A 23801-nucleotide genomic window follows, 5' to 3' on the forward strand; every position below is an offset into this window, starting at 1 on the left:
AAACTCCAGTTAGACGTCACTGCAACGGCACTTCACGTCCACTGATTCATCTCTGCTGCTGGACTGAATCAGTGCCCCCACTATATCACCCCTCCACTATATCACCCCTCCACTATACCACCCCTCCACTGTATCACCCCTCCACTGTATCACCCCTCCACTATATCACCCCTCCACTATATCACCCCTACACTATATCACCCTTCCACTATATCACCCTTCCACTATATCAGCCCTCCACTATATCAGCCCTCCACTATATCACCCCTACACTATATCATCCCTCCACTATATCACCCCTCCACTATATCACCCCTCCACTATATCATCCCTCCACTATATCACCCCTACACTATATCACCCCTCCACTATATCATCCCTCCACTATATCACCCCTACACTATATCACCCCTCCACTATATCACCCCTACACTATATCATCCCTACACTATATCATCCCTCCACTATATCACCCCTACACTATATCACCCCTCCACTATATCACCCCTCCACTATGTCATCCACACATGTCACATTATACATTACCAGTATTAAGATGTACACCTCCTACCTCGTACTCATACTGCTGCGGTCCATGCTGCTGTTATTTGTCCTCCCCTTTATTTGCACCTTCTATTTATTGTTTATTGTTTTGTACTTTGGGAGTTGACTGGACCGTGAGTACAATGTTTCGTTCCATTTCATGTATCATATGTGATGTGAATGACAGTAAAGCCCTATCTTATCTTACTTGCGCAACAGACTTCAAAGTCTGATGGAACCATACAGTTACAAAACCACTGCCTATAGGCTTCAGGTACAAGCTCATAAGCTCAATACTGCAGTCTTAACTGTGTCATAGTCCAAGCTATCATTTAATGACAGGATAAAACACCTTGAGCTTTCCCAGTTAACTTACACTGTAGAAGAAGAGTCCACAAATCTTGAGGCCACCATAAAGCCAAAGCAATGCGCTCCAACACACAAAAATGTGTTTACCTCAGTTTCTCGAAATGGTGGAACTAAAGAAATAAGCTTACTCACATTAAGGGACGAAGGGTGGACATCAGGAGATGCAGCAGGACATGGCTAGAGGCCTCCTGTGCTTCAGAAGGAGGCAGCTCTGCGGCTGACTGAGAGGAAACCTTCTGCACAACTGGGTCTGAAGTAGACTCCTTCACCCGAAGCTCCAGTTCTCACAGGCAAATCTCCTGCTCAATTTCCAACTCCATACACCGAATAGCAAGTTCTTTCTCCAGCTCTAGCTTTTGACACTTCTCCTCAGCCTCAAATTGCAACTGTGCAACCCCCACCCTTACTGAAGCCTTCTCCATACTCTCTGACCCAATCTCTAAAGGAGAAAAAGGATCAAACTGTGGAAGTGTGGCACATGTGCTAGGTAAAGCCTGGCCACCCTCCTGCACAACAGGAGGCTGAACAGGTTGAGAGGCAGAAGCAGCCACAACTGGCTTCACAGAATCATCTGAAGAACCAGAGGTATCACTTGCTACCATGGTATCAACAATTGCACCAGAAGCTAAAACACCTTGGACCGCCAAACCCTCCATAACTAACCGTTTAAGTTCCCTTTTAACCAAAGTCTTCAAAGCTGAGATACCAAAATGCTGCACTCTCTCCAACAAAACATACTTCCTACATAAAGTTCAGTTAAGTACTGATGGGGCTTGGACAAATGCAACCAAACTACCAGACAAAGCCATCCCAACAAACAACAAACACTAACCTATACTGCTACCACACCAAACATCCAGCGCTGGTCTATTCACTACTAAAAAAAATGAAGGTCCCCAGGATGTTACAACCTAGGATGGCTCGTTCTAAAATTGTTGCAACACATAAAAGGAACAAGACAAGTGAAGGGACCAGACTAGAATTAGAGCTTTAGCTCAAAAGATGCATTTATTAAAGCTCACAAAACATCCAACCAAAACGGGCACACAGACAGGGCCCTGACAATTTGAGGCCTAAGAGGAGCCAATGGTGACGGTGCCAAAGGAAAAAAAAAACAAAACCCTTAATCTAAACTGGAGTTAATCTAAACAAAACAAACAAAGAAAGCAAAACCTTAATTACTGAAACTAACACATGTACAAATGGGGCACCCGCCTGCTATCCTGGTGTGTCTGTGCACTCAGACAGCTACGTGATGTAAATGTATAAGGCGCCTCAGCCTCACCTGTTGGACTCCTCAGGGTGGTGTAGGGGTGGATGTATAGAACAATAAGCTATGTGCACTGTTAGAGGTGGCAAATCAACAATGTTCCACAAGGAATGACAAAATATCACAACAAACACATGACGGTGGTGGTTATATAGTACGTTACTCCTCCCATGAAGGTCAGGTGGACTATCAACCTGCAGGAACAAGAGAACATACCCAGCACCCACACAGTGCCAGACCTGCACGTAACCCGGGATTTTTACTTTCTGGACCTGGACTACCCACTTTGTTCTACAGATATTATTATTATTGCTTATCAGTGGACGGTGTGTCCACATGGCTCTAGATTATCTTCCGATGTTTTAAATTCAAATCACTTTGGCTTTGTTCACATTAAAAGCGTAATGGCTCAATTCTGATTATTCGCTCAGATCAGATCTTTCTAAGTCAATGGTTCACATTCATGTTGGTAATGGATTCAAACCCGTCATTTATGTGTGCGATCCTGTGTCCTGTAAAACACTATTATCAGGCTGAAGTGGCAGAAATCCGACTTTTCAGAGCAGTTTGGACACACAAATCAGATTTTTTGCTTGGATTTGATCTTTTAACCTCAACAGTTCTCATTCAATTACGTAAGTGACTCAAACCTGTCGCATGAGCCAATCACATGCATCATAAACAACAAACAAACAAACCAGCAGAATGACTTTCATCAGAGAGAACAAGTTTGAGGTTTGGTGTTGTTGCCATAGTAACACTGAATGATGGTGGACGCTCAGTGAAAAAACACAGGAACTCTGATCTGGCTGTTTTCATTGTGGCTGCACAAGCGGCTCAGATCTGGTCATGTTACGGCAAAAAAATCTGATTTGTGCCACTTCAGCTCAGTATTGACCAGATCTGAGCTAAACGTTTGAAACGCTTAGAAACGGTAGAAACTTAGAATCAGTGTTGGTTTGTATATTTTCTCCATAACAAATAACCAAATAGTGATTCCAATACTCAAATAGTGGCACCTTGAAAAGACGCTTATGAACATTAAGCAAGCTAATGTTAATATTAATAATCATTAGCATGGTAGAACTAACAGCTAGCTAGCTGTATATTATTAACATTATAATGGCAGAACTAACATTATTATTATTATTATTATTATTATTATCTAAAATTATTAACAAAGAACAAAACCAGTGCCTAACCAGTTAACTAACATTACCAAATATACGAGTTTTTAGTTTATGCCAATGACACAGCATGCAACGCAAATCTAACACAACTCCAAAGTGTTTTTGCTACATTTTTAATATCGAACAAAACCTCATATTTCCATTTTTGACATTTTTCCATTCAGTTTTTAACACTGTTGTTAGCCTGTTGTTCTTTACATTGTGTGTAAATTTCATAAAGAATGGGCTAAAAGAAACGACCCAAAATAACTTGGAAAGACGTCTGGTTCCATTGACTTACATTATAAGCAAAGTAAGTTTTTTCCTTCTCCTGTAAAGTTACATTTTGGAGATATGAGGTTTTGTTCCGACAGCAAATATATTCTAATTGGTAGCCTACAAGCTTCCGTACTACAGATTTATTTCAACAACTATCTCATTTTGGAATATAAATGTTGATTTAACGTGTCAGGAAATGTGGAGAGACATTCATGAGTCTGAACTCTACCTGAAGGTGTCTCCCACTCGATCCTGGAAGTAGATGAAGTTGCTGTGGTCGATCTTCAGCAGATCTCCAGTGTTTAAGTAAACATCTCCCGGCTGGAAAACGTCCCGCAGCCTCTTCTTCTCTGTCTGCTCCGGATTCCCCGCATAGCCCGCAAACGGAGCCACCTTCGTTATCTTCACCACCAGGAGACCAGTTTCACCTGCACAAACACAAGCAGGACCTCTTGTATCGTTCTGAAGTCTGGAATTACGGCCCATATAGAACCACGTTGGAGCATCTAGCATCTACCAGCATAGAAAATATGAGGCTGACTTTGGCTTCTCACATGATTTTCTACTCCACCATGAGGAACCATCTAGGCCCTGAAGTATATATGGACTATTCTATTAAAATAAAATGCTAATTCTCCAAAGTGAGAGTAGTGTAACTGAGTATATCACTGTGTTTAGCAGTTGTGCTTGGGCAGAAAATAACACATCTATCCTCCAGTGCTGGAGCAGGACTGTCCTAAACAAACCAATCACTTCAGGGTGAATAGAGTACTGACCTGTTGGAACAGGAACACAATGCCCCTTGTTGTTTCTGGCTGGTTCCTCTCGCTCAGCATCGAACTGAATCAGTGCATATGGAAACACTTTCTGCAAGAAAAAATTGCAATCTTAACCGACTGTAGCCACAAAATTCTGTCTTAACCGACTGTAGCCACAAAATTCTGTCTGAACCGACTGTAGCCCGACAAAATTCTGTCTGAACCGACTGTAGCCCGACAAAATTCTGTCTGAACCGAATGTAGCCTGACAAAATTCTGTCTGAACTGATTGTAGCCCCACAAAATTCTGTCTGAACTGACTGTAGCCCCACAAAATTCTATCTGAACCGACTGTAGCCCACAAAATTCTGTCTGAACCGACTGTAGCCCACAGAATTCTGTCTGAACCGACTGTAGCCCAACAAAATTCTGTCTGAACCGACTGTAGCCCCACAAAATTCTGTCTGAACCGACTGTAGCACCACAAAATTCTGTCTGAACTGACTGTAGCCACAAAATTCAGTCTGAACCGACTGTAGCCCGACAAAATTCTGTCTGAACCGACTGTAGCCCGACAAAATTCTGTCTGAACCGACTGTAGCCCGACAAAATTCTGTCTGAACCGACTGTAGCACCACAAAATTCTGTCTGAACTGACTGTAGCCACAAAATTCAGTCTGAACCGATTGTAGCCCCACAAAATTCTGTCTGAACCGACTGTAGCCCGACAAAATTCTGTCTGAACCGACTGTAGCCCGACAAAATTCTGTCTGAACCGACTGTAGCCTGACAAAATTCTGTCTGAACCGACTGTAGCCTGACAAAATTCTGTCTGAACTGACTGTAGCCCCACAAAATTCTGTCTGAACTGACTGTAGCCCCACAAAATTCTATCTGAACCGACTGTAGCCCACAAAATTCTGTCTGAACCGACTGTAGCCCACAGAATTCTGTCTGAACCGACTGTAGCCCCACAAAATTCTGTCTGAACCGACTGTAGCCCCACAAAATTCTGTCTGAACCGACTGTAGCCCCACAAAATTCTGTCTGAACTGACTGTAGCCACAAAATTCAGTCTGAACCGACTGTAGCCCGACAAAATTCTGTCTGAACCGATTGTAGCCCCACAAAATTCTGTCTGAACCGACTGTAGCCCGACAAAATTCTGTCTGAACCGACTGTAGCCCGACAAAATTCTGTCTGAACCGACTGTAGCCACAAAATTCAGTCTGAACCGACTGTAGCCCGACAAAATTCTGTCTGAACCGACTGTAGCCACAAAATTCAGTCTGAACCGACTGTAGCCCGACAAAATTCTGTCTGAACCGACTGTAGCCCGACAAAATTCTGTCTGAACGGACTGTAGCCCCACAAAATTCTGTCTGAACCGACTGTAGCCCAACAAAATTCTGTCTGAACTGACTGTAGCCCAACAACATTCTGTCTGAACCGACTATAGCCCCACAAAATTCTGTCTGAACCGACTGTAGCCACAAAATTCTGTCTGAACCGACTGTAGCCTGACAAAATTCTGTCTGAACTGACTGTAGCCCCACAAAATTCTATCTGAACCGACTGTAGCCACAAAATTCTGTCTGAACCGACTGTAGCCTGACAAAATTCTGTCTGAACTGACTGTAGCCCCACAAAATTCTATCTGAACCGACTGTAGCCCACAAAATTCTGTCTGAACCGACTGTAGCCTGACAAAATTCTGTCTGAACTGACTGTAGCTCCACAAAATTCTATCTGAACCGACTGTAGCCCACAAAATTCTGTCTGAACCGACTGTAGCCCACAGAATTCTGTCTGAACCGACTGTAGCCCAACAAAATTCTGTCTGAACCGACTGTAGCCCCACAAAATTCTGTCTGAACCGACTGTAGCCACAAAATTCAGTCTGAACCGACTGTAGCCCGACAAAATTCTGTCTGAACCGATTGTAGCCCCACAAAATTCTGTCTGAACCGACTGTAGCCCGACAAAATTCTGTCTGAACCGACTGTAGCCCGACAAAATTCCGTCTGAACCGACTGTAGCCACAAAATTCAGTCTGAACCGACTGTAGCCCGACAAAATTCTGTCTGAACCGACTGTAGCCCGACAAAATTCTGTCTGAACCGACTGTAGCCCCACAAAATTCTGTCTGAACCGACTGTAGCCACAAAATTCAGTCTGAACCGACTGTAGCCCGATAAAATTCTGTCTGAACCGACTGTAGCCCGACAAAATTCCGTCTGAACCGACTGTAGCCACAAAATTCAGTCTGAACCGACTGTAGCCCGACAAAATTCTGTCTGAACCGACTGTAGCCCGACAAAATTCTGTCTGAACCGACTGTAGCCCCACAAAATTCTGTCTGAACCGACTGTAGCCACAAAATTCAGTCTGAACCGACTGTAGCCCGATAAAATTCTGTCTGAACCGACTGTAGCCTGACAAAATTCTGTCTGAACCGACTGTAGCCCCACAAAATTCTGTCTGAACCGACTGTAGCCCAACAAAATTCTGTCTGAACCGACTGTAGCCCAACAACATTCTGTCTGAACCGACTATAGCCCCACAAAATTCTGTCTGAACCGACTGTAGCCTGACAAAATTCTGTCTGAACTGACTGTAGCCCGACAACATTCTATCTGAACCGACTGTAGCCCACAAAATTCTGTCTGAACCGACTGTAGCCCCACAAAATTCTGTCTGAACCGACTGTAGCCCAACAACATTCTATCTGAACCGACTGTAGCCCGACAAAATTCAGTCTGAACCGACTGTAGCCCGACAAAATTCTGTCTGAACCGACTGTAGCCTGACAAAATTCTGTCTGAACCGACTGTAGCCCACAAAATTCTGTCTGAACCGACTGTAGCCACAAAATTCTGTCTGAACCGACTGTAGCCTGACAAAATTCTGTCTGAACTGACTGTAGCCCGACAACATTCTATCTGAACCGACTGTAGCCCACAAAATTCTGTCTGAACCGACTGTAGCCCCACAAAATTCTGTCTGAACTGACTGTAGCCCAACAACATTCTATCTGAACCGACTGTAGCCCGACAAAATTCAGTCTGAACCGACTGTAGCCCGACAAAATTCTGTCTGAACCGACTGTAGCCTGACAAAATTCTGTCTGAACCGACTGTAGCCCCACAAAATTCTGTCTGAACCGACTGTAGCCTGACAAAATTCAGTCTGAACCGACTGTAGCCCGACAAAATTCTGTCTGAACCGACTGTAGCCCGACAAAATTCTGTCTGAACCGACTGTAGCCCCACAAAATTCTATCTGAACCGACTGTAGCCCACAAAATTCTGTCTGAACCGACTGTAGCCCCACAAAATTCTGTCTGAACCGACTGTAGCCTGACAAAATTCTATCTGAACCGACTGTAGCCCGACAAAATTCTGTCTGAACCGACTGTAGCCCGACAAAATTCTGTGTGAACCGACTGTAGCCCGACAAAATTCTGTCTGAACCGACTGTAGCACCACAAAATTCTGTCTGAACTGACTGTAGCCACAAAATTCAGTCTGAACCGATTGTAGCCCCACAAAATTCTGTCTGAACCGACTGTAGCCCGACAAAATTCTGTCTGAACCGACTGTAGCCCGACAAAATTCTGTCTGAACCGACTGTAGCCTGACAAAATTCTGTCTGAACCGACTGTAGCATGACAATTCTGTCTGAACCGACTGTAGCCTGACAAAATTCTGTCTGAACTGACTGTAGCCCCACAAAATTCTATCTGAACCGACTGTAGCCCACAAAATTCTGTCTGAACCGACTGTAGCCCACAGAATTCTGTCTGAACCGACTGTAGCCCAACAAAATTCTGTCTGAACTGACTGTAGCCTGACAAAATTCTGTCTGAATCGACTGTAGCCACAAAATTCTGTCTGAACCGACTGTAGCCTGACAAAATTCTGTCTGAACTGATTGTAGCCCCACAAAATTCTGTCTGAACTGACTGTAGCCCCACAAAATTCTATCTGAACCGACTGTAGCCCACAAAATTCTGTCTGAACCGACTGTAGCCCACAGAATTCTGTCTGAACCGACTGTAGCCCAACAAAATTCTGTCTGAACCGACTGTAGCCCCACAAAATTCTGTCTGAACCGACTGTAGCACCACAAAATTCTGTCTGAACTGACTGTAGCCACAAAATTCAGTCTGAACCGACTGTAGCCCGACAAAATTCTGTCTGAACCGACTGTAGCCCGACAAAATTCTGTCTGAACCGACTGTAGCCCGACAAAATTCTGTCTGAACCGACTGTAGCACCACAAAATTCTGTCTGAACTGACTGTAGCCACAAAATTCAGTCTGAACCGATTGTAGCCCCACAAAATTCTGTCTGAACCGACTGTAGCCCGACAAAATTCTGTCTGAACCGACTGTAGCCTGACAAAATTCTGTCTGAACCGACTGTAGCCTGACAAAATTCTGTCTGAACCGACTGTAGCCTGACAAAATTCTGTCTGAACTGACTGTAGCCCCACAAAATTCTGTCTGAACTGACTGTAGCCCCACAAAATTCTATCTGAACCGACTGTAGCCCACAAAATTCTTTCTGAACCGACTGTAGCCCACAGAATTCTGTCTGAACCGACTGTAGCCCCACAAAATTCTGTCTGAACCGACTGTAGCCCCACAAAATTCTGTCTGAACCGACTGTAGCCCCACAAAATTCTGTCTGAACTGACTGTAGCCACAAAATTCAGTCTGAACCGACTGTAGCCCGACAAAATTCTGTCTGAACCGATTGTAGCCCCACAAAATTCTGTCTGAACCGACTGTAGCCCGACAAAATTCTGTCTGAACCGACTGTAGCCCGACAAAATTCTGTCTGAACCGACTGTAGCCACAAAATTCAGTCTGAACCGACTGTAGCCCGACAAAATTCTGTCTGAACCGACTGTAGCCACAAAATTCAGTCTGAACCGACTGTAGCCCGACAAAATTCTGTCTGAACCGACTGTAGCCCGACAAAATTCTGTCTGAACGGACTGTAGCCCCACAAAATTCTGTCTGAACCGACTGTAGCCCAACAAAATTCTGTCTGAACTGACTGTAGCCCAACAACATTCTGTCTGAACCGACTATAGCCCCACAAAATTCTGTCTGAACCGACTGTAGCCACAAAATTCTGTCTGAACCGACTGTAGCCTGACAAAATTCTGTCTGAACTGACTGTAGCCCCACAAAATTCTATCTGAACCGACTGTAGCCACAAAATTCTGTCTGAACCGACTGTAGCCTGACAAAATTCTGTCTGAACTGACTGTAGCCCCACAAAATTCTATCTGAACCGACTGTAGCCCACAAAATTCAGTCTGAACCGACTGTAGCCTGACAAAATTCTGTCTGAACTGACTGTAGCTCCACAAAATTCTATCTGAACCGACTGTAGCCCACAAAATTCTGTCTGAACCGACTGTAGCCCACAGAATTCTGTCTGAACCGACTGTAGCCCAACAAAATTCTGTCTGAACCGACTGTAGCCCCACAAAATTCTGTCTGAACCGACTGTAGCCACAAAATTCAGTCTGAACCGACTGTAGCCCGACAAAATTCTGTCTGAACCGACTGTAGCCTGACAAAATTCTGTCTGAACTGACTGTAGCCCCACAAAATTCTATCTGAACCGACTGTAGCCCACAAAATTCTGTCTGAACCGACTGTAGCCCACAGAATTCTGTCTGAACCGACTGTAGCCACAAAATTCAGTCTGAACCGACTGTAGCCCGACAAAATTCTGTCTGAACCGACTGTAGCCCCACAAAATTCTGTCTGAACCGACTGTAGCCCAACAAAATTCTGTCTGAACTGACTGTAGCCCAACAACATTCTGTCTGAACCGACTGTAGCCCACAAAATTCTGTCTGAACCGACTGTAGCCACAAAATTCTGTCTGAACCGACTGTAGCCTGACAAAATTCTGTCTGAACTGACTGTAGCCCCACAAAATTCTATCTGAACCGACTGTAGCCCACAAAATTCTGTCTGAACCGACTGTAGCCCCACAAAATTCTGTCTGAACCGACTGTAGCCTGACAAAATTCTGTCTGAACTGACTGTAGCCCCACAAAATTCTATCTGAACCGACTGTAGCCCAACAAAATTCTGTCTGAACCGACTGTAGCCTGACAAAATTCTGTCTGAACCGACTGTAGCCCCACAAAATTCTATCTGAACCGACTGTAGCCCACAAAATTCTGTCTGAACCGACTGTAGCCCACAGAATTCTGTCTGAACCGACTGTAGCCCAACAAAATTCTGTCTGAACTGACTGTAGCCTGACAAAATTCTGTCTGAATCGACTGTAGCCACAAAATTCTGTCTGAACCGACTGTAGCCCGACAAAATTCTGTCTGAACTGACTGTAGCCCCACAAAATTCTGTCTGAACCGACTGTAGCCTGACAAAATTCTGTCTGAACTGACTGTAGCCTGACAAAATTCTGTCTGAATCGACTGTAGCCACAAAATTCTGTCTGAACCGACTGTAGCCTGACAAAATTCTGTCTGAACCGACTGTAGCCCGACAAAATTCTGTCTGAACCGACTGTAGCCCACAAAATTCTGTCTGAACCGACTGTAGCCCACAGAATTCTGTCTGAACCGACTGTAGCCCAACAAAATTCTGTCTGAACCGACTGTAGCCACAAAATTCTGTCTGAACCGACTGTAGCCACAAAATTCAGTCTGAACCGACTGTAGCCCGACAAAATTCTGTCTGAACCGACTGTAGCCCCACAAAATTCTGTCTGAACCGACTGTAGCCACAAAATTCAGTCTGAACCGACTGTAGCCCGACAAAATTCTGTCTGAACCGACTGTAGCCACAAAATTCAGTCTGAACCGACTGTAGCCCGATAAAATTCTGTCTGAACCGACTGTAGCCCGACAAAATTCTGTCTGAACCGACTATAGCCCCACAAAATTCTGTCTGAACTGACTGTAGCCTGACAAAATTCTGTCTGAATTGACTGTAGCCACAAAATTCTGTCTGAACCGACTGTAGCCTGACAAAATTCTGTCTGAACCGACTGTAGCCACAAAATTCTGTCTGAACCGACTGTAGCCTGACAAAATTCTGTCTGAACTGACTGTAGCCCCACAAAATTCTATCTGAACCGACTGTAGCCCACAAAATTCTGTCTGAACCGACTGTAGCCCACAGAATTCTGTCTGAACCGACTGTAGCCCAACAAAATTCTGTCTGAACCGACTGTAGCCCCACAAAATTCTGTCTGAACCGACTGTAGCCCCACAAAATTCTGTCTGAACTGACTGTAGCCTGACAAAATTCTGTCTGAATTGACTGTAGCCACAAAATTCTGTCTGAACCGACTGTAGCCTGACAAAATTCTGTCTGAACCGACTGTAGCCACAAAATTCTGTCTGAACCGACTGTAGCCTGACAAAATTCTGTCTGAACTGACTGTAGCCCCACAAAATTCTGTCTGAACCGACTGTAGCCTGACAAAATTCTGTCTGAACTGACTGTAGCCCCACAAAATTCTATCTGAACCGACTGTAGCCCACAAAATTCTGTCTGAACCGACTGTAGCCCACAGAATTCTGTCTGAACCGACTGTAGCCCAACAAAATTCTGTCTGAACCGACTGTAGCCCCATAAAATTCTGTCTGAACCGACTGTAGCCCCACAAAATTCTGTCTGAACCGACTGTAGCCAAACAAAATTCTGTCTGAACCGACTGTAGCCCTACAAAATTCAGTCTGAACCGACTGTAGCCCCACAAAATTCTATCTGAACCGACTGTAGCTGTCAAATGAGGTTTTGAGAGACACCATTATAAAATATGAACCTGGTTTGAATTCTGGCAAATATTGATTAGATGTGAACAGTTGTTTTCAGACTAATATCTGTCCAGAACACTCACCTTGTGGAAGAAGTTGACCCTGCCCACAGCGCCCACTTTCCCAATGTAGTTTACAAAGCTTATGTTTCCGTCAGAGGCAGCATAGAACTCTGTAATTTCCAAAGGTCCAAACCTGCGCTGGAAATCATGCCACACGTCGGCCCGCAGCCCGTTCCCAATGGCCAGTCTGACTTTATGCTGACGGTCATTGTCTGTCTTGGAGAACAACGGTTAGATCGTCAGAAACTGAGTGAGGCAATGTGAGTCAGGAGTCCATTCGTTTTGTCAGCTTATCGGACAATTTTACTTAAAACAAGTTAAAATGTAAATACTAATTAAATACTATTAAATTAATATTTTAAAATTTTCACTGGGAGAAATAATACATTTATTGACAGGAATAAAGATAATTTTGCTTGACAGGATACCATCATTAGCCCTGTAAAGCATCAGAAACCACATAATCGGGTCTATTAGAGATTACTGACCACCTCACACACCAGAACAGAACCAGAATTATGCAGTTAGCATCATGCTAATTGGTGGAATATAAGCTTCCATTATTTGTAAGCTCCATTAGCCTCGTATCTGCACAGCTGGAACTGAAAACACAAACTTCACACCTCAAGCACGTCTTGGCTGATCTCCCACCTTTGGGTTAATGGGACAATTTGAACTTTCATTGAATTAGAGCTTTAATGGTGTCTATGTGCAGGTGCTGGTGTGTTACCTCGGGTGTGTTACAGAGGTAGCGCATGGTCTCTCCGATATACTGGAACGCCGTCACATCGTGCTTCCTGCAGTCCTTCCAGAACTGGGATGTTGAGAACTTCCTCCTCAGCACCACTGTGATCCCTACACAAACACAAACAATCCTCACTCTCATAGCAGGAAGGTATTACACATTGAGGTGTGCCAGACAAAAATAAATATATGTACATTTATTTCATCAAATCTATGTGAAAATGTGTGAAGGCAGCCAAAATGCCATCTAACACAGTTCACTGTCTTGTGCTCTTCACTGTCTGATTCCTTTAGAAATGAGTTTATCAGGTCATCTGAAAGTGGAGGAACATCTCCAGAATCCTGTCTGATGCTCTTCACTGTCTGATTCCTTGAGAAATGAGTTTATCAGCTCCATCTGAAAGTGGAGGAACATCTCCAGAATCCTGTCTGATGCTCTTCACTGTCTGATTCCTTTATCAGCTCCATCTGAAAGTGGAGGAACATCTCCAGAATCCTGTCTGATGCTCTTCACTGTCTGATTCCTTTAGAAATTAGTTTATCAGCTCCATCTGAAAGTGGAGGAACATCTCCAGAATCCTATCTGATGCTCTTCACTGTCTGATTCCTTTAGAAATGAGTTTATCAGCTCCATCTGAAAGTGGAGGAACATCTCCAGAATCCTGTCTGATGCTCTTCACTGTCTGATTCCTTTAGAAATGAGTTTGTGTTCCAGTCTCTTCATGTTAAATCTGATCTAATGGTCCTTTAGCAGGACAGAAGCGAGGGCTGTAGGTATTGATACTCTGTGAAATGCAGGGCTGATCTGATGTGAAGTACACTGTGTGTGAGAGTCTGATTGCAGACGTACGTAGTTAATGTAAAGCACGGTGCAGATCACAGAACTCTGTACCGTTGACCTACATCTGTAACCTCTATTACAACTGAACACATAAACACAAACACAAATTAATGCAAAACATATTTAAAAAAGTTTGTTTGTGGGTGGAGCCTGGAGGGGTCATTGAGGACCCATTGAGGAGCGGGGGTGTAGCTGTGAACTTACCTAGTTCTATTGCTCCCGCCAGACCGATCTGCAACCCTGCGGCGTGATAAAGAGGTAACGGGATATAAAGAACATCATCCGACTTCACACCCAACATAGAGAGGAACAGAGATGAGTTGATGAGCCTGCTGTGTAGAACCAGGCCAGCTTTAGGAAGACCTGTAGAACCACAGAGTGTTAAAGAAATTAAAATGTTATGGAGTATACACACACACACACACACACACACACACATACACACACACACACATACATTTTCTAATGCACTTCTCCCTCAGGGCTACAGGGTGGAGTATACATAATAATAATAATAATAATAATAATAATAATAATAATAATAATAATAATAATAATTATGATGATGATTATTATTATTATTATTATTAAGTCGTGGAACCGATTTTGGTACTATACAGACCTTTTTTGCTAAGACTGTATACATATATATATATATATGTGTTCGTGTGTGTGTGTGTGTGTGTGTGTGTGTGTGTGCGTGTGATGTATATAAATACACAGTACCTCAACATTACTGAATGTGTTTGATTACTTCAGAAAATGATCAACCAACTTCTAAGACTGAGCTCTGGAGGTGTTTCGCTAGATTTCTCTGAGAACTTGTACAGGTGTGTGTGTGTGTGTGTGCGATTGTACCTGTGGTTCCTGAAGTGTAGATGTACAGCGCAGGGCTGTTCATGCTGATGTTCTCTCTGAGGGAGGGAGGTACAGGTGTGTTTGGTTGTCGCTCTATTTTTTCAGCAAGGTTGTGCAGACCCTCGACCCCGCCATCATCACCCAGCACATACACACACACACGCTTCGCCTGCAGCTCCGGCAGCACGTCGCACACCACCTCCCGATACTCTGAAACAGCACACTGCAGCATTAGAGTCATCACTGACACAGCAAAACACTGTAACAAAGTCATTACTGACACAGCAAAACACTGTAACAATGTCATCACTGACACAGCAAAACACTGTAACAAAGTCATCACTGACACAGCAAAACACTGTAACAAAGTCATCACTGACACAGCAAAACCCTGTAACAAAGCCATCACTGACACAGTGAAACACTGTAACAAAGTCATAACTGACACAGTGAAACACTGTAACAAAGTCATCACTGACACAGCAAAACACTGTAACACAGTCATAACTGACACAGCAAAACACTGTAACACAGTCATCACTGACACAGCAAAACACTGTAACAAAGTCATAACTGACACAGCGAAACACTGTAACAAAGTCATCACTGACACAGCAAAACACTGTAACACAGTCATAACTGACACAGCAAAACACTGTAACACAGTCATCACTGACACAGCAAAACACTGTAACAAAGTCATAACTGACACAGTGAAACACTGTAACAAAGTCATCACTGACACAGCAAAACACTGTAACACAGTCATCACTGACACAGCAAAACACTGTAACAAAGTCATCACTGACACAGCAAAACACTGTAACACAGTCATCACTGACACAGCAAAACACTGTAACAAAGCCATCACTGACACAGCAAAACACTGTAACACAGTCATCACTGACACAGCAAAACACTGTAACAAAGTCATCACTGACACAGCAAAACACTGTAACAAAGTCATCACTGACACAGCGAAACACTGTAACAAAGTCATCACTGACACAGCGAAACACTGTAACACAGTCATCACTGACACAGCAAAACACTGTAACAAAGCCATCACTGACACAGCAAAACACTGTAACAATGTCATCACTGACACAGCGAAACACTGTAACAAAGTCATCACTGACACAGCGAAACACTGTAACAAAGTCATCACTGACACAGCAAAACACTGTAACAAAGTCATCACTGACACAGCAAAACACTGTAACAAAGTCATCACTGACACAGCGAAACACTGTAACAAAGTCATCACTGACACAGCAAAACACTGTAACAAAGTCATCACTGACACAGCAAAACACTGTAACAAAGTCATCACTGACACAGCGAAACACTGTAACAAAGTCATCACTGACACAGCAAAACACTAACAAAGTCATCACTGACACAGCAAAACACTGTAACAAAGTCATCACTGACACAGCAAAACACTGTAACAAAGTCATCACTGACACAGCGAAACACTGTAACAAAGTCATCACTGACACAGCAAAACACTGTAACAAAGCCATCACTGACACAGCAAAACACTGTAACAATGTCATCATTGACACAGCAAAACACTGTAACAAAGTCATCACTGACACAGCAAAACACTGTAACAATGTCATCATTGACACAGCAAAACACTGTAACAAAGTCATCACTGACACAGCAATACACTGTAACAAAGTCATCACTGACACAGCAAAACACTGTAACAAAGTCATCACTGACACAGCAAAACACTGTAACAAAGTCATCACTGACACAGCGAAACACTGTAACAAAGTCATCACTGACACAGCAAAACACTGTAACAAAGTCATCACTGACACAGCAAAACACTGTAACAAAGTCATCACTGACACAGCAAAACACTGTAACAAAGCCATCACTGACACAGCGAAACACTGTAACAATGTCATCACTGACACAGCGAAACACTGTAACAAAGTCATCACTGACACAGCAAAACACTGCCCCCAGCCCTCTACTCAAGGCTTGTTCATCCTGCCCCCACCCCTCTACTCAAGGCCTGTTCATCCTGCCCCCACCCCTCTACTAATTGCCACAATTACTCTGATTCTTACATTGTTAATGATTTTCTCCAGTCTGCTGATAGTGGTTCTCTCAGTATTCTCCTTCTCCTCGACTTAAGTGCAGCATTTCATACTATTAATCATGATGTTCCTCTTTTGGTATCACTGACACATCCTTACAGTGGTTCAGGTCATATCTTACAGACAGACACCAGTTTATCACACTAACTCCACACAAGTCCTCCTGTTACATGTGGTGTCCCGCAGGGCTCTGTTCTTGGACCCCTACTTTCCTTAATCTACATTTCACCCCTTGGGCAGATCATTCTTAGCCATTGCCTAAACCTTCATTGTTAAGCTGATATATCTCAGTACACACACCTTCAGATTCCCCTCCCAGTACACTAATGGATTGTATTTCTGATTTAAAGCTCTGGATGTACAACCCAAATTCCAGTGAAGTTGGTACGTTGTGTTAAACATAAATAAAAACAGAATAGGATGATCTGCAAATCCTTTTCAACCAATATTCAACTGAATCCACTACAAAGACGAGATATTTAATGTTCAAACAGATAAACTTTATTGTTTTTTGTAAATATTCACTCATTTTGAATTTGATGCCTGCAACACGTTCCAGAGAAGTTGGGACAGGGGCGTGTTTCCCACTGTGTTACATCACCTTTCCTTTAACACTCAATAAGTGTTTGGGAACTGAGGACACTGATTGTTGAAGCTTTGTAGGTGGAATTCTTTCCCATTCCTGCTTGATGTCCAGCTTCAGCTGCTCAGCAGTCCGGGGGCTCCGCTGTCGTATTTTGAGCTTCATAATGCGCCACACATTTTCAATGGGAGACGGTCTGGACTGCAGGCAGGCCAGTCTAGTACCCGCACTCTTTTACTACGAAGCCACGCTGTTGTAACACGTGCAGGATGTGGCTCGGCATCGTCTTGCTGAAATAAGCAGGACGTCCCTGAAAAAGACGCTGCTTGGATGGCAGCAGATGTTGCTCCAAAACCTGTATGTACCTTTCAGCATTAATGGGGCCTTCACAGATGTGCAGGTTACCCCTGCCATGGGTTCTAACACCCCCCCCCCCCCCACACCATCAGAGATGCTGGCTTTTGAACTTTGCGCTGAAAACAATCCGGACAGTCCTTTTCCTCTTTGGCCTGGAGGACACGACGTCCATGATTTCCAAAAACAGTGTGAACTTTGGACGCGTCAGACCACAGGACACTTTTCCACTCTGCGTCAGTCCATCTCAGATGAGCTCGGCCCAGAGAAGCCGGCGGCGTTTCTGGGTGGTGTTGATATGTGGCTTCGCTTTGCATGGCAGAGTTTTAACCTGCACTTGTAGATGGAGCGACAAACTGTGTTCACTGACAGTGGTTTTCCGAAGTGTTCCTGAGCCCATGTGGGAATATCCGTTACGGAATGATGTGGGTTTTTAATGCAGTGCCGCCTGAGGGGTCGAAGGTCACGGGCATTCAGTGTTGGTTTTCTGCCTTGCCGCTTACCTGCAGAGATTTCTCCAGATTCTCTGAATCTTTTGATGATATTATGGACTGTAGATGATGAAATCCCTAAATTCCTGCAGTTGCACGTTGAGAAACGTTGTTCTTAAACTGTTGGACTATTTGCTCACGCAGTTGTTCACTAAGTGGTGAACCTCGCCCGTCCCTGCTTGTGACGACTGAGCCTTTCAGGGACGCTCCCTTTATACCCAATCATGACACTCACCTGTTTCCAATTAACCTGTTCACCTGTGGAATGTTCCCAACAGGTGTTTTTGAGCATTCCTCAACTTTCTCAGTCTTTTGTTGCCCCTGTCCCAACTTCTTTGGAACGTGTTGCAGGCATCAAATTCAAAATGAGTGAATATTTGTAAAAAACAATAAAGTTTATCCGTTTGAACATTAAATATCTCGTCTTTGTAGTGGATTCAATTGAATATCGGTTGAAAAGGATTTGCAGATCATCGTATTCAGTTTTTATTTATGTTTTACACAACGTCCCAACTTCACTGGAATTGGGGTTGCACAATAAGTTTCTCATGCTAGACACTCATAAAACTGAAGTCTTACTGGTTGGCCCTAAACCTCTACTATCAAAGTCATCTAATTTTTCAGTTAGTATTGATGGCCTGCTCGTTAAGCCTGCACCTGTTGTTAGAAATCTTGGTGTTTTACTCGACTCATCACTTAATTTTGAACTGCACATCAAATTCCTCACTAAGACTGCATTCATTGTTACGTAACATTGCTCGTCTCTGACCGTTCCTGACCGACAAAGATGCCAAAACTCTGGTTCAGGCCTTCATTATGTCCCGTGTTGACTACTGTAACTCCCTCTTTGCTGGTCTCCCTGTAAAGTCTATCCAGAAGCTACAGGACAGTCAGAGCTCTGCAGCTGGAGTTCTCACCCACTCAGCGTTCAGCTCCATCACCCCCGTTCTCTCTCAGCTGCACCGGCTGCCGGTCCCGTCCCGTATAAAGTTTAAAATCTTACTTCTCACTTTCAAAGCTTTACATAACCTGCTCCCCCCTCCCTCAGAGAACTGCTGACCTCTTACACTCCCTCTCACTCTCTCAGGTCTTCTTCTAATAACTTGCTGTCCCAGCACCAGACTCTCCACTGGAGGAAGGTCCTTCAGTGCCATGGCCCCCAAACTCTGGAATTCTCTTGCTCAATCCCTCCAGGACTGCTCTTCTTTTTCCTCTTTCAAATCTGTATTTTTCTTCCTCCTCCACTGCTTAGTTTTGTTTTTTTTTGTTTTTTGCCCATGGTATGTGAAGTAACCTTAGGTGCAGTGGCAGATGCTGGACTTTCAAGGAGGGGAAGCTCAATTTCGGCCTACATCATAAAATGTGTCGGTTTATTTATACGTAAATTCTACCCTCCGTTCCTTTTCAGGAAAATGATCTGTGACCCTGTCGTACCAACAAGGCGTCTTTTCCAGGGACTTGACTAGTGCCCTCTCACTCTCAGCCTAGAGCTAGGCTGCTTAAACGGCCCTGGCCCATGGTGTTGCGGGTGTAAGGCTTGAGCCGCTTTAAACAGGAGAAGCTCCTCTCTACACCTGCAGATGTAGCTCCAATCGTTGCCACTAATGACAATAGTTTGTACACCTGAGGCATTGCACTGTCCAACTCCATGTCTTTCAGAAACAGCAAGAAATCACACAGCTTTCCCCTGTTGCCCTGCAAGTCCTGGTTTGAATATAGGACTTGAAGTTCAGACCTCAGTCTCCCTGAATCAAAGAACTGGCCAAAACTTTTCAGGACACTCTGAATGCCTCCTCTGGAAACACTTGTCTCATCTCATCAAATTTCCCTGGATTGACCAAATCCAAGAAGCACAGACTTTCCAAATTTGCAAAATGCCGAGGTAGCTGCTCTGTGAGATTGTCTAGGATGGCCATGTACAGATTTCTGTAGTGCTCCTTGGGATCCTGTAGTTGTGACAGACAGCGTTTTCTCATGGGATTATTTTGTGGATCTGCTGCTTTGGAGAGTGATGCAAAAAATATTCTGCTCTCAGAAAAGCTTTTAGCCCCCTGAGAGAGAACCAGATTCAGTCTGTGTGCATAGCAATGCACAAACATTGTACTGGGGGCCATTGCTTTAACTTTGGCCTGCAAACCATTGAGAGCTGAAGCCGTGACAGCAGCCCCATCATAGGTTTCCCTGAAATTGGAGCCCTGCATGTTCTCATTCAAGACTTCAAAAACAGACTGAGCATCTTTTCCCCCAGAAACATCAAAAGATCCGACAAAGCGCTCCTGAATTTTACCTGTCCTATCCACACAGCGAACAATGGCAGAGTTGAGCATGGCAAGCTATATCAGTTGTTTCATCCACCTGCCATGCAAAAAAGGGAGCAGCCTGGATTTCATCCTTGATCTCATCAGAAACAGTGGCTGAAAGAGATCAAGTCATTTTGGATTTCATGGGACAAACCAGAAAACACAGCTGATGACTGGAGTTGTGTGGCCAGGACAAAGTCACATTTAGCTAATGTTTCATTAAACTCCCTGTAATTCCCCTTCCACTCTCATCATGCCCCCTAAACGACAGCTCCTGACGGCCAAGCAAGGACGTCACATCAATGAGGCGGTTTAAGAAAGCTCTGATTTAACTGCTTCATTATGTTTTGCCACTTGAATGCCAGCGCCTTCACTGATTTGACGGTGGAGGGGCTCAGCAGCACCCGCTGGACAGAAACTGCGATAGAGGTCAGAAAGAGTGATAGAAGTCAGAAAGAGTGATAGAGGTCAGAAAGAGTGATAGAAGTCAGAAAGAGTGATAGAAGTCAGAAAGAGTGAAAGAAGTCAGAAAGAGTGATAAGAGGTCAGAAAGAGTGATAAAAGTCAGAAAGAGTGATAGAAGTCAGAAAGAGTGATAGAAGTCAGAAACTGCGATAGAGGTCAGAAAGAGTGATAGAGGTCAGAAAGAGTGATAGAGGTCAGAAAGAGTGATAGAAGTCAGAAAGAGTGATAGAAGTCAGAAACTGCGATAGAGGTCAGAAAGAGTGATAGAGGTCAGAAAGAGTGATAGAGGTCAGAAAGAGTGATAGAAGTCAGAAAGAGTGATAGAAGTCAGAAACTGCGATAGAGGTCAGAAAGAGTGATAGAAGTCAGAAAGAGTGATAGAGGTCAGAAAGAGTGATAGAAGTCAGAAAGAGTGATAGAAGTCAGAAAGAGTGATAGAAGTCAGTCTCCAAACACAAGCAGCTACAAAAAACCACCAGAAACAGAAGCTCGGTTTGTCGCTCGTCGTTTTTAAGTAAGAAAACGCCGCTAAGAGGATGAGGAAAGTTTCCGGTTCAACTCGGAACAGAATGAAAATTTTAAAAATTCAAATGAAACGCTCCTCGGATGTTTACACCAAAAGATCGCTGATTCGCTGATTTCGCTGTCAATCAAAAAGGGATTCAGCCTCAGACAGCTCATCCAATCACCATGCAGAAGCTGAGCGTCCGGGCCAGCCGAGGCCAGCCCACTGCCCCATAGACCCCCAGAGACGCTGAGCGTCCGGTGGGCGGGACAAAGCCCCGCATTTATCCAATGGCTCGTCTCGTTTCGCTGCACTCTGCTTCGCTGTTGAGCTCTGTAGAGGCTCGGCGTCCACCCTGTTTAGAGCGCTGTGAAGCTGCGTGGACGAGTGAGAGGAAAGCCGCGTCGTCACCAGCGATAAGAAGCTGGTTCTGAACGAAAGCTGAGCGCAGATTTAGTCCATGACATCTACACACAACAGTGAATATCTGATCACTTAGTTTTGACATTTTAGGGGAAGCTGAGCTTCCCTTGCAGTCTTAGAGCAATCGCCTGCTTAGGTGCTTATAACTGAAACTTATTATTATTATTAAATAAAGTATAAATACGGTGTTAATAGCGGGTACAGAATAATTAATGTATAAGTCATGATTCATAATGCATGTTAGTGGCGTGTTAGTGGTGTGTTAGTGGTGCATTGGTGGTGTGTTGGTGGTGTGCTTTTGGCGTGTTAGTAGTGTGTTGTTGGCATGTTAGGGGCGTGTTGGTGGTGTGTTACTGGTGTTTTGTTGCTGTGTTGTTGGCGTGTTGTTGGTGCATTGGTGGTGTGTTGGTGGTGTATTGGTGGTGCGTTCGTTGGTGTTAGTGGTGTGTTGGTGTGTCATTGACGTGTTAGTGGTGTGTTGGTGGTGTGTTGTTGGTATGATGGTGGCGTGTTGTTGGTGTGTTAGTGGTGTGTTGTTGGTGTGTTGTTAGTGTGTTGGTGGTGTGTTGTTGGCCTGTAAATGGCATGTTGTTGGTGTGTTGTTGGTGTGTTAGTGGTGTATTGTTGGCGTGTTAGTAGCGTGTTGTTGGCGTGTTACTGGTGTGTTGTTGGTGTGTTAGTAGTGTATTGGTGGTGTGTTGGTGGTGTATTGTTGGCGTGTTAGTTGTGTGTTGGTGGTGTGTTATTGGTCTGTTGGTGGTGTACTGTGGTGTGTTGGTGTGCTGTTGACGTGTTAGTGGTGTGTTGGTGGTGTCTTGGTGGCATGTTGGTGGCGTGGTGGCGTGTTAGTGGTGTGTTGATGTGTTAGTGGTGTGTTGGTGGCGTGTTGGTGGTGTCGTGGTGGTGTCTTGTTGGCGTGTTAGTGGTGTGTTGGTGGTGTATTGGTGGCATGTTGCTGGTGTGTTGGTGGCGTGTTGGTGGTACCTGCTCCAGCAATGAGGACTGAAGATGTGCAGCAGTTGAAGCAGTGTAGGAGGGATTTGGCTCTGATGTTGGTGTTGAGCAGAGACACAGCACAGTTGATCTTAAACAAACCCATCAGGATCCATACCATCGCTGGCTCGTTTCCCAGCATTAGCGCCATCGTGGACCCGCTGTGTGCCTGCAGCGCCCTGGCCACCTTATTGCTCTCCTGGTCCACCTGCAGGTAGGAGTGCACCTCATCCCCAAACACAATGAACGACTTGTGAGGCTGTTTCTGCACCCGATCCAAAAAACTGTCCAGAAGTGTGTAGTTTCTCTCCCGAAACTTCTCCCTTTTAGATCCGACCCACAGCATACTCATTATGTACCTGCAGTCCTGCAGGAAATGAGGAAATTTAAAGAAGAAAAAAGCTGCAGTCAAACCTGCTCCCAATAAAACAGAGTAAAATATGTCCATTTTTGGCAGATCAGTTGCAGTCAGTTTGGTTTTCTGAGTAAGAAGACTGGACATTAAAGCCAGGCAACGTCAACTTAGAGTTCACAGTACAGGTCACAGTGTGAAGAGTCTTCAATACACAGTGACAGCACTCCTCCTATTTATCCACCAATCATGTTTCAGACATCTAGTCTTACTCTAGATAACACCCTATGGTTTGTAGGGAGAAGTGCAGTCCAGACAGCAGGCACATTAGGGCTTTTTTACAGCAATGTCATAGTGTTTTATGGTTCTCTGAACAAAACATCTCACAGGGTCATCATGATGATCTTTACACACTGAAATGGTGAAACATCCAGTTGATAAAATTATATGTTTTGCAAGTTTTCGAGGAAAATAACTTTATTTGTTGAGTTTAACATTTAGAAA

The 23801-nt window shown here is 44.2% G+C and overlaps 1 protein-coding gene across 1 annotated transcript in view; it reads right to left on the reverse strand.

Annotated features, from left to right (window-relative positions):
* Positions 1 to 23490, reverse strand: part of LOC108413994 (very long-chain acyl-CoA synthetase-like) — a 33978-nt gene extending 10488 nt beyond the window's left edge. Inside the window, exons 1-7 of the mRNA XM_017686729.2 lie at positions 22937 to 23490; positions 14715 to 14924; positions 14061 to 14219; positions 13002 to 13126; positions 12293 to 12487; positions 4407 to 4497; positions 3860 to 4058 (exon numbers count right to left, since the gene is read on the reverse strand). Coding sequence (XP_017542218.2) covers positions 3860 to 4058; positions 4407 to 4497; positions 12293 to 12487; positions 13002 to 13126; positions 14061 to 14219; positions 14715 to 14924; positions 22937 to 23447 — 1490 coding nt within the window. The 5' untranslated portion in view covers positions 23448 to 23490. The remainder of the gene's footprint in view (positions 1 to 3859; positions 4059 to 4406; positions 4498 to 12292; positions 12488 to 13001; positions 13127 to 14060; positions 14220 to 14714; positions 14925 to 22936) is intronic.
* Between the last annotated feature and the right edge of the window lie 311 nt (positions 23491 to 23801).

This window comes from Pygocentrus nattereri, chromosome 7 (assembly GCF_015220715.1).
Source record: "Pygocentrus nattereri isolate fPygNat1 chromosome 7, fPygNat1.pri, whole genome shotgun sequence".
Classification (NCBI taxonomy): Eukaryota; Metazoa; Chordata; class Actinopteri; order Characiformes; family Serrasalmidae; genus Pygocentrus; species Pygocentrus nattereri.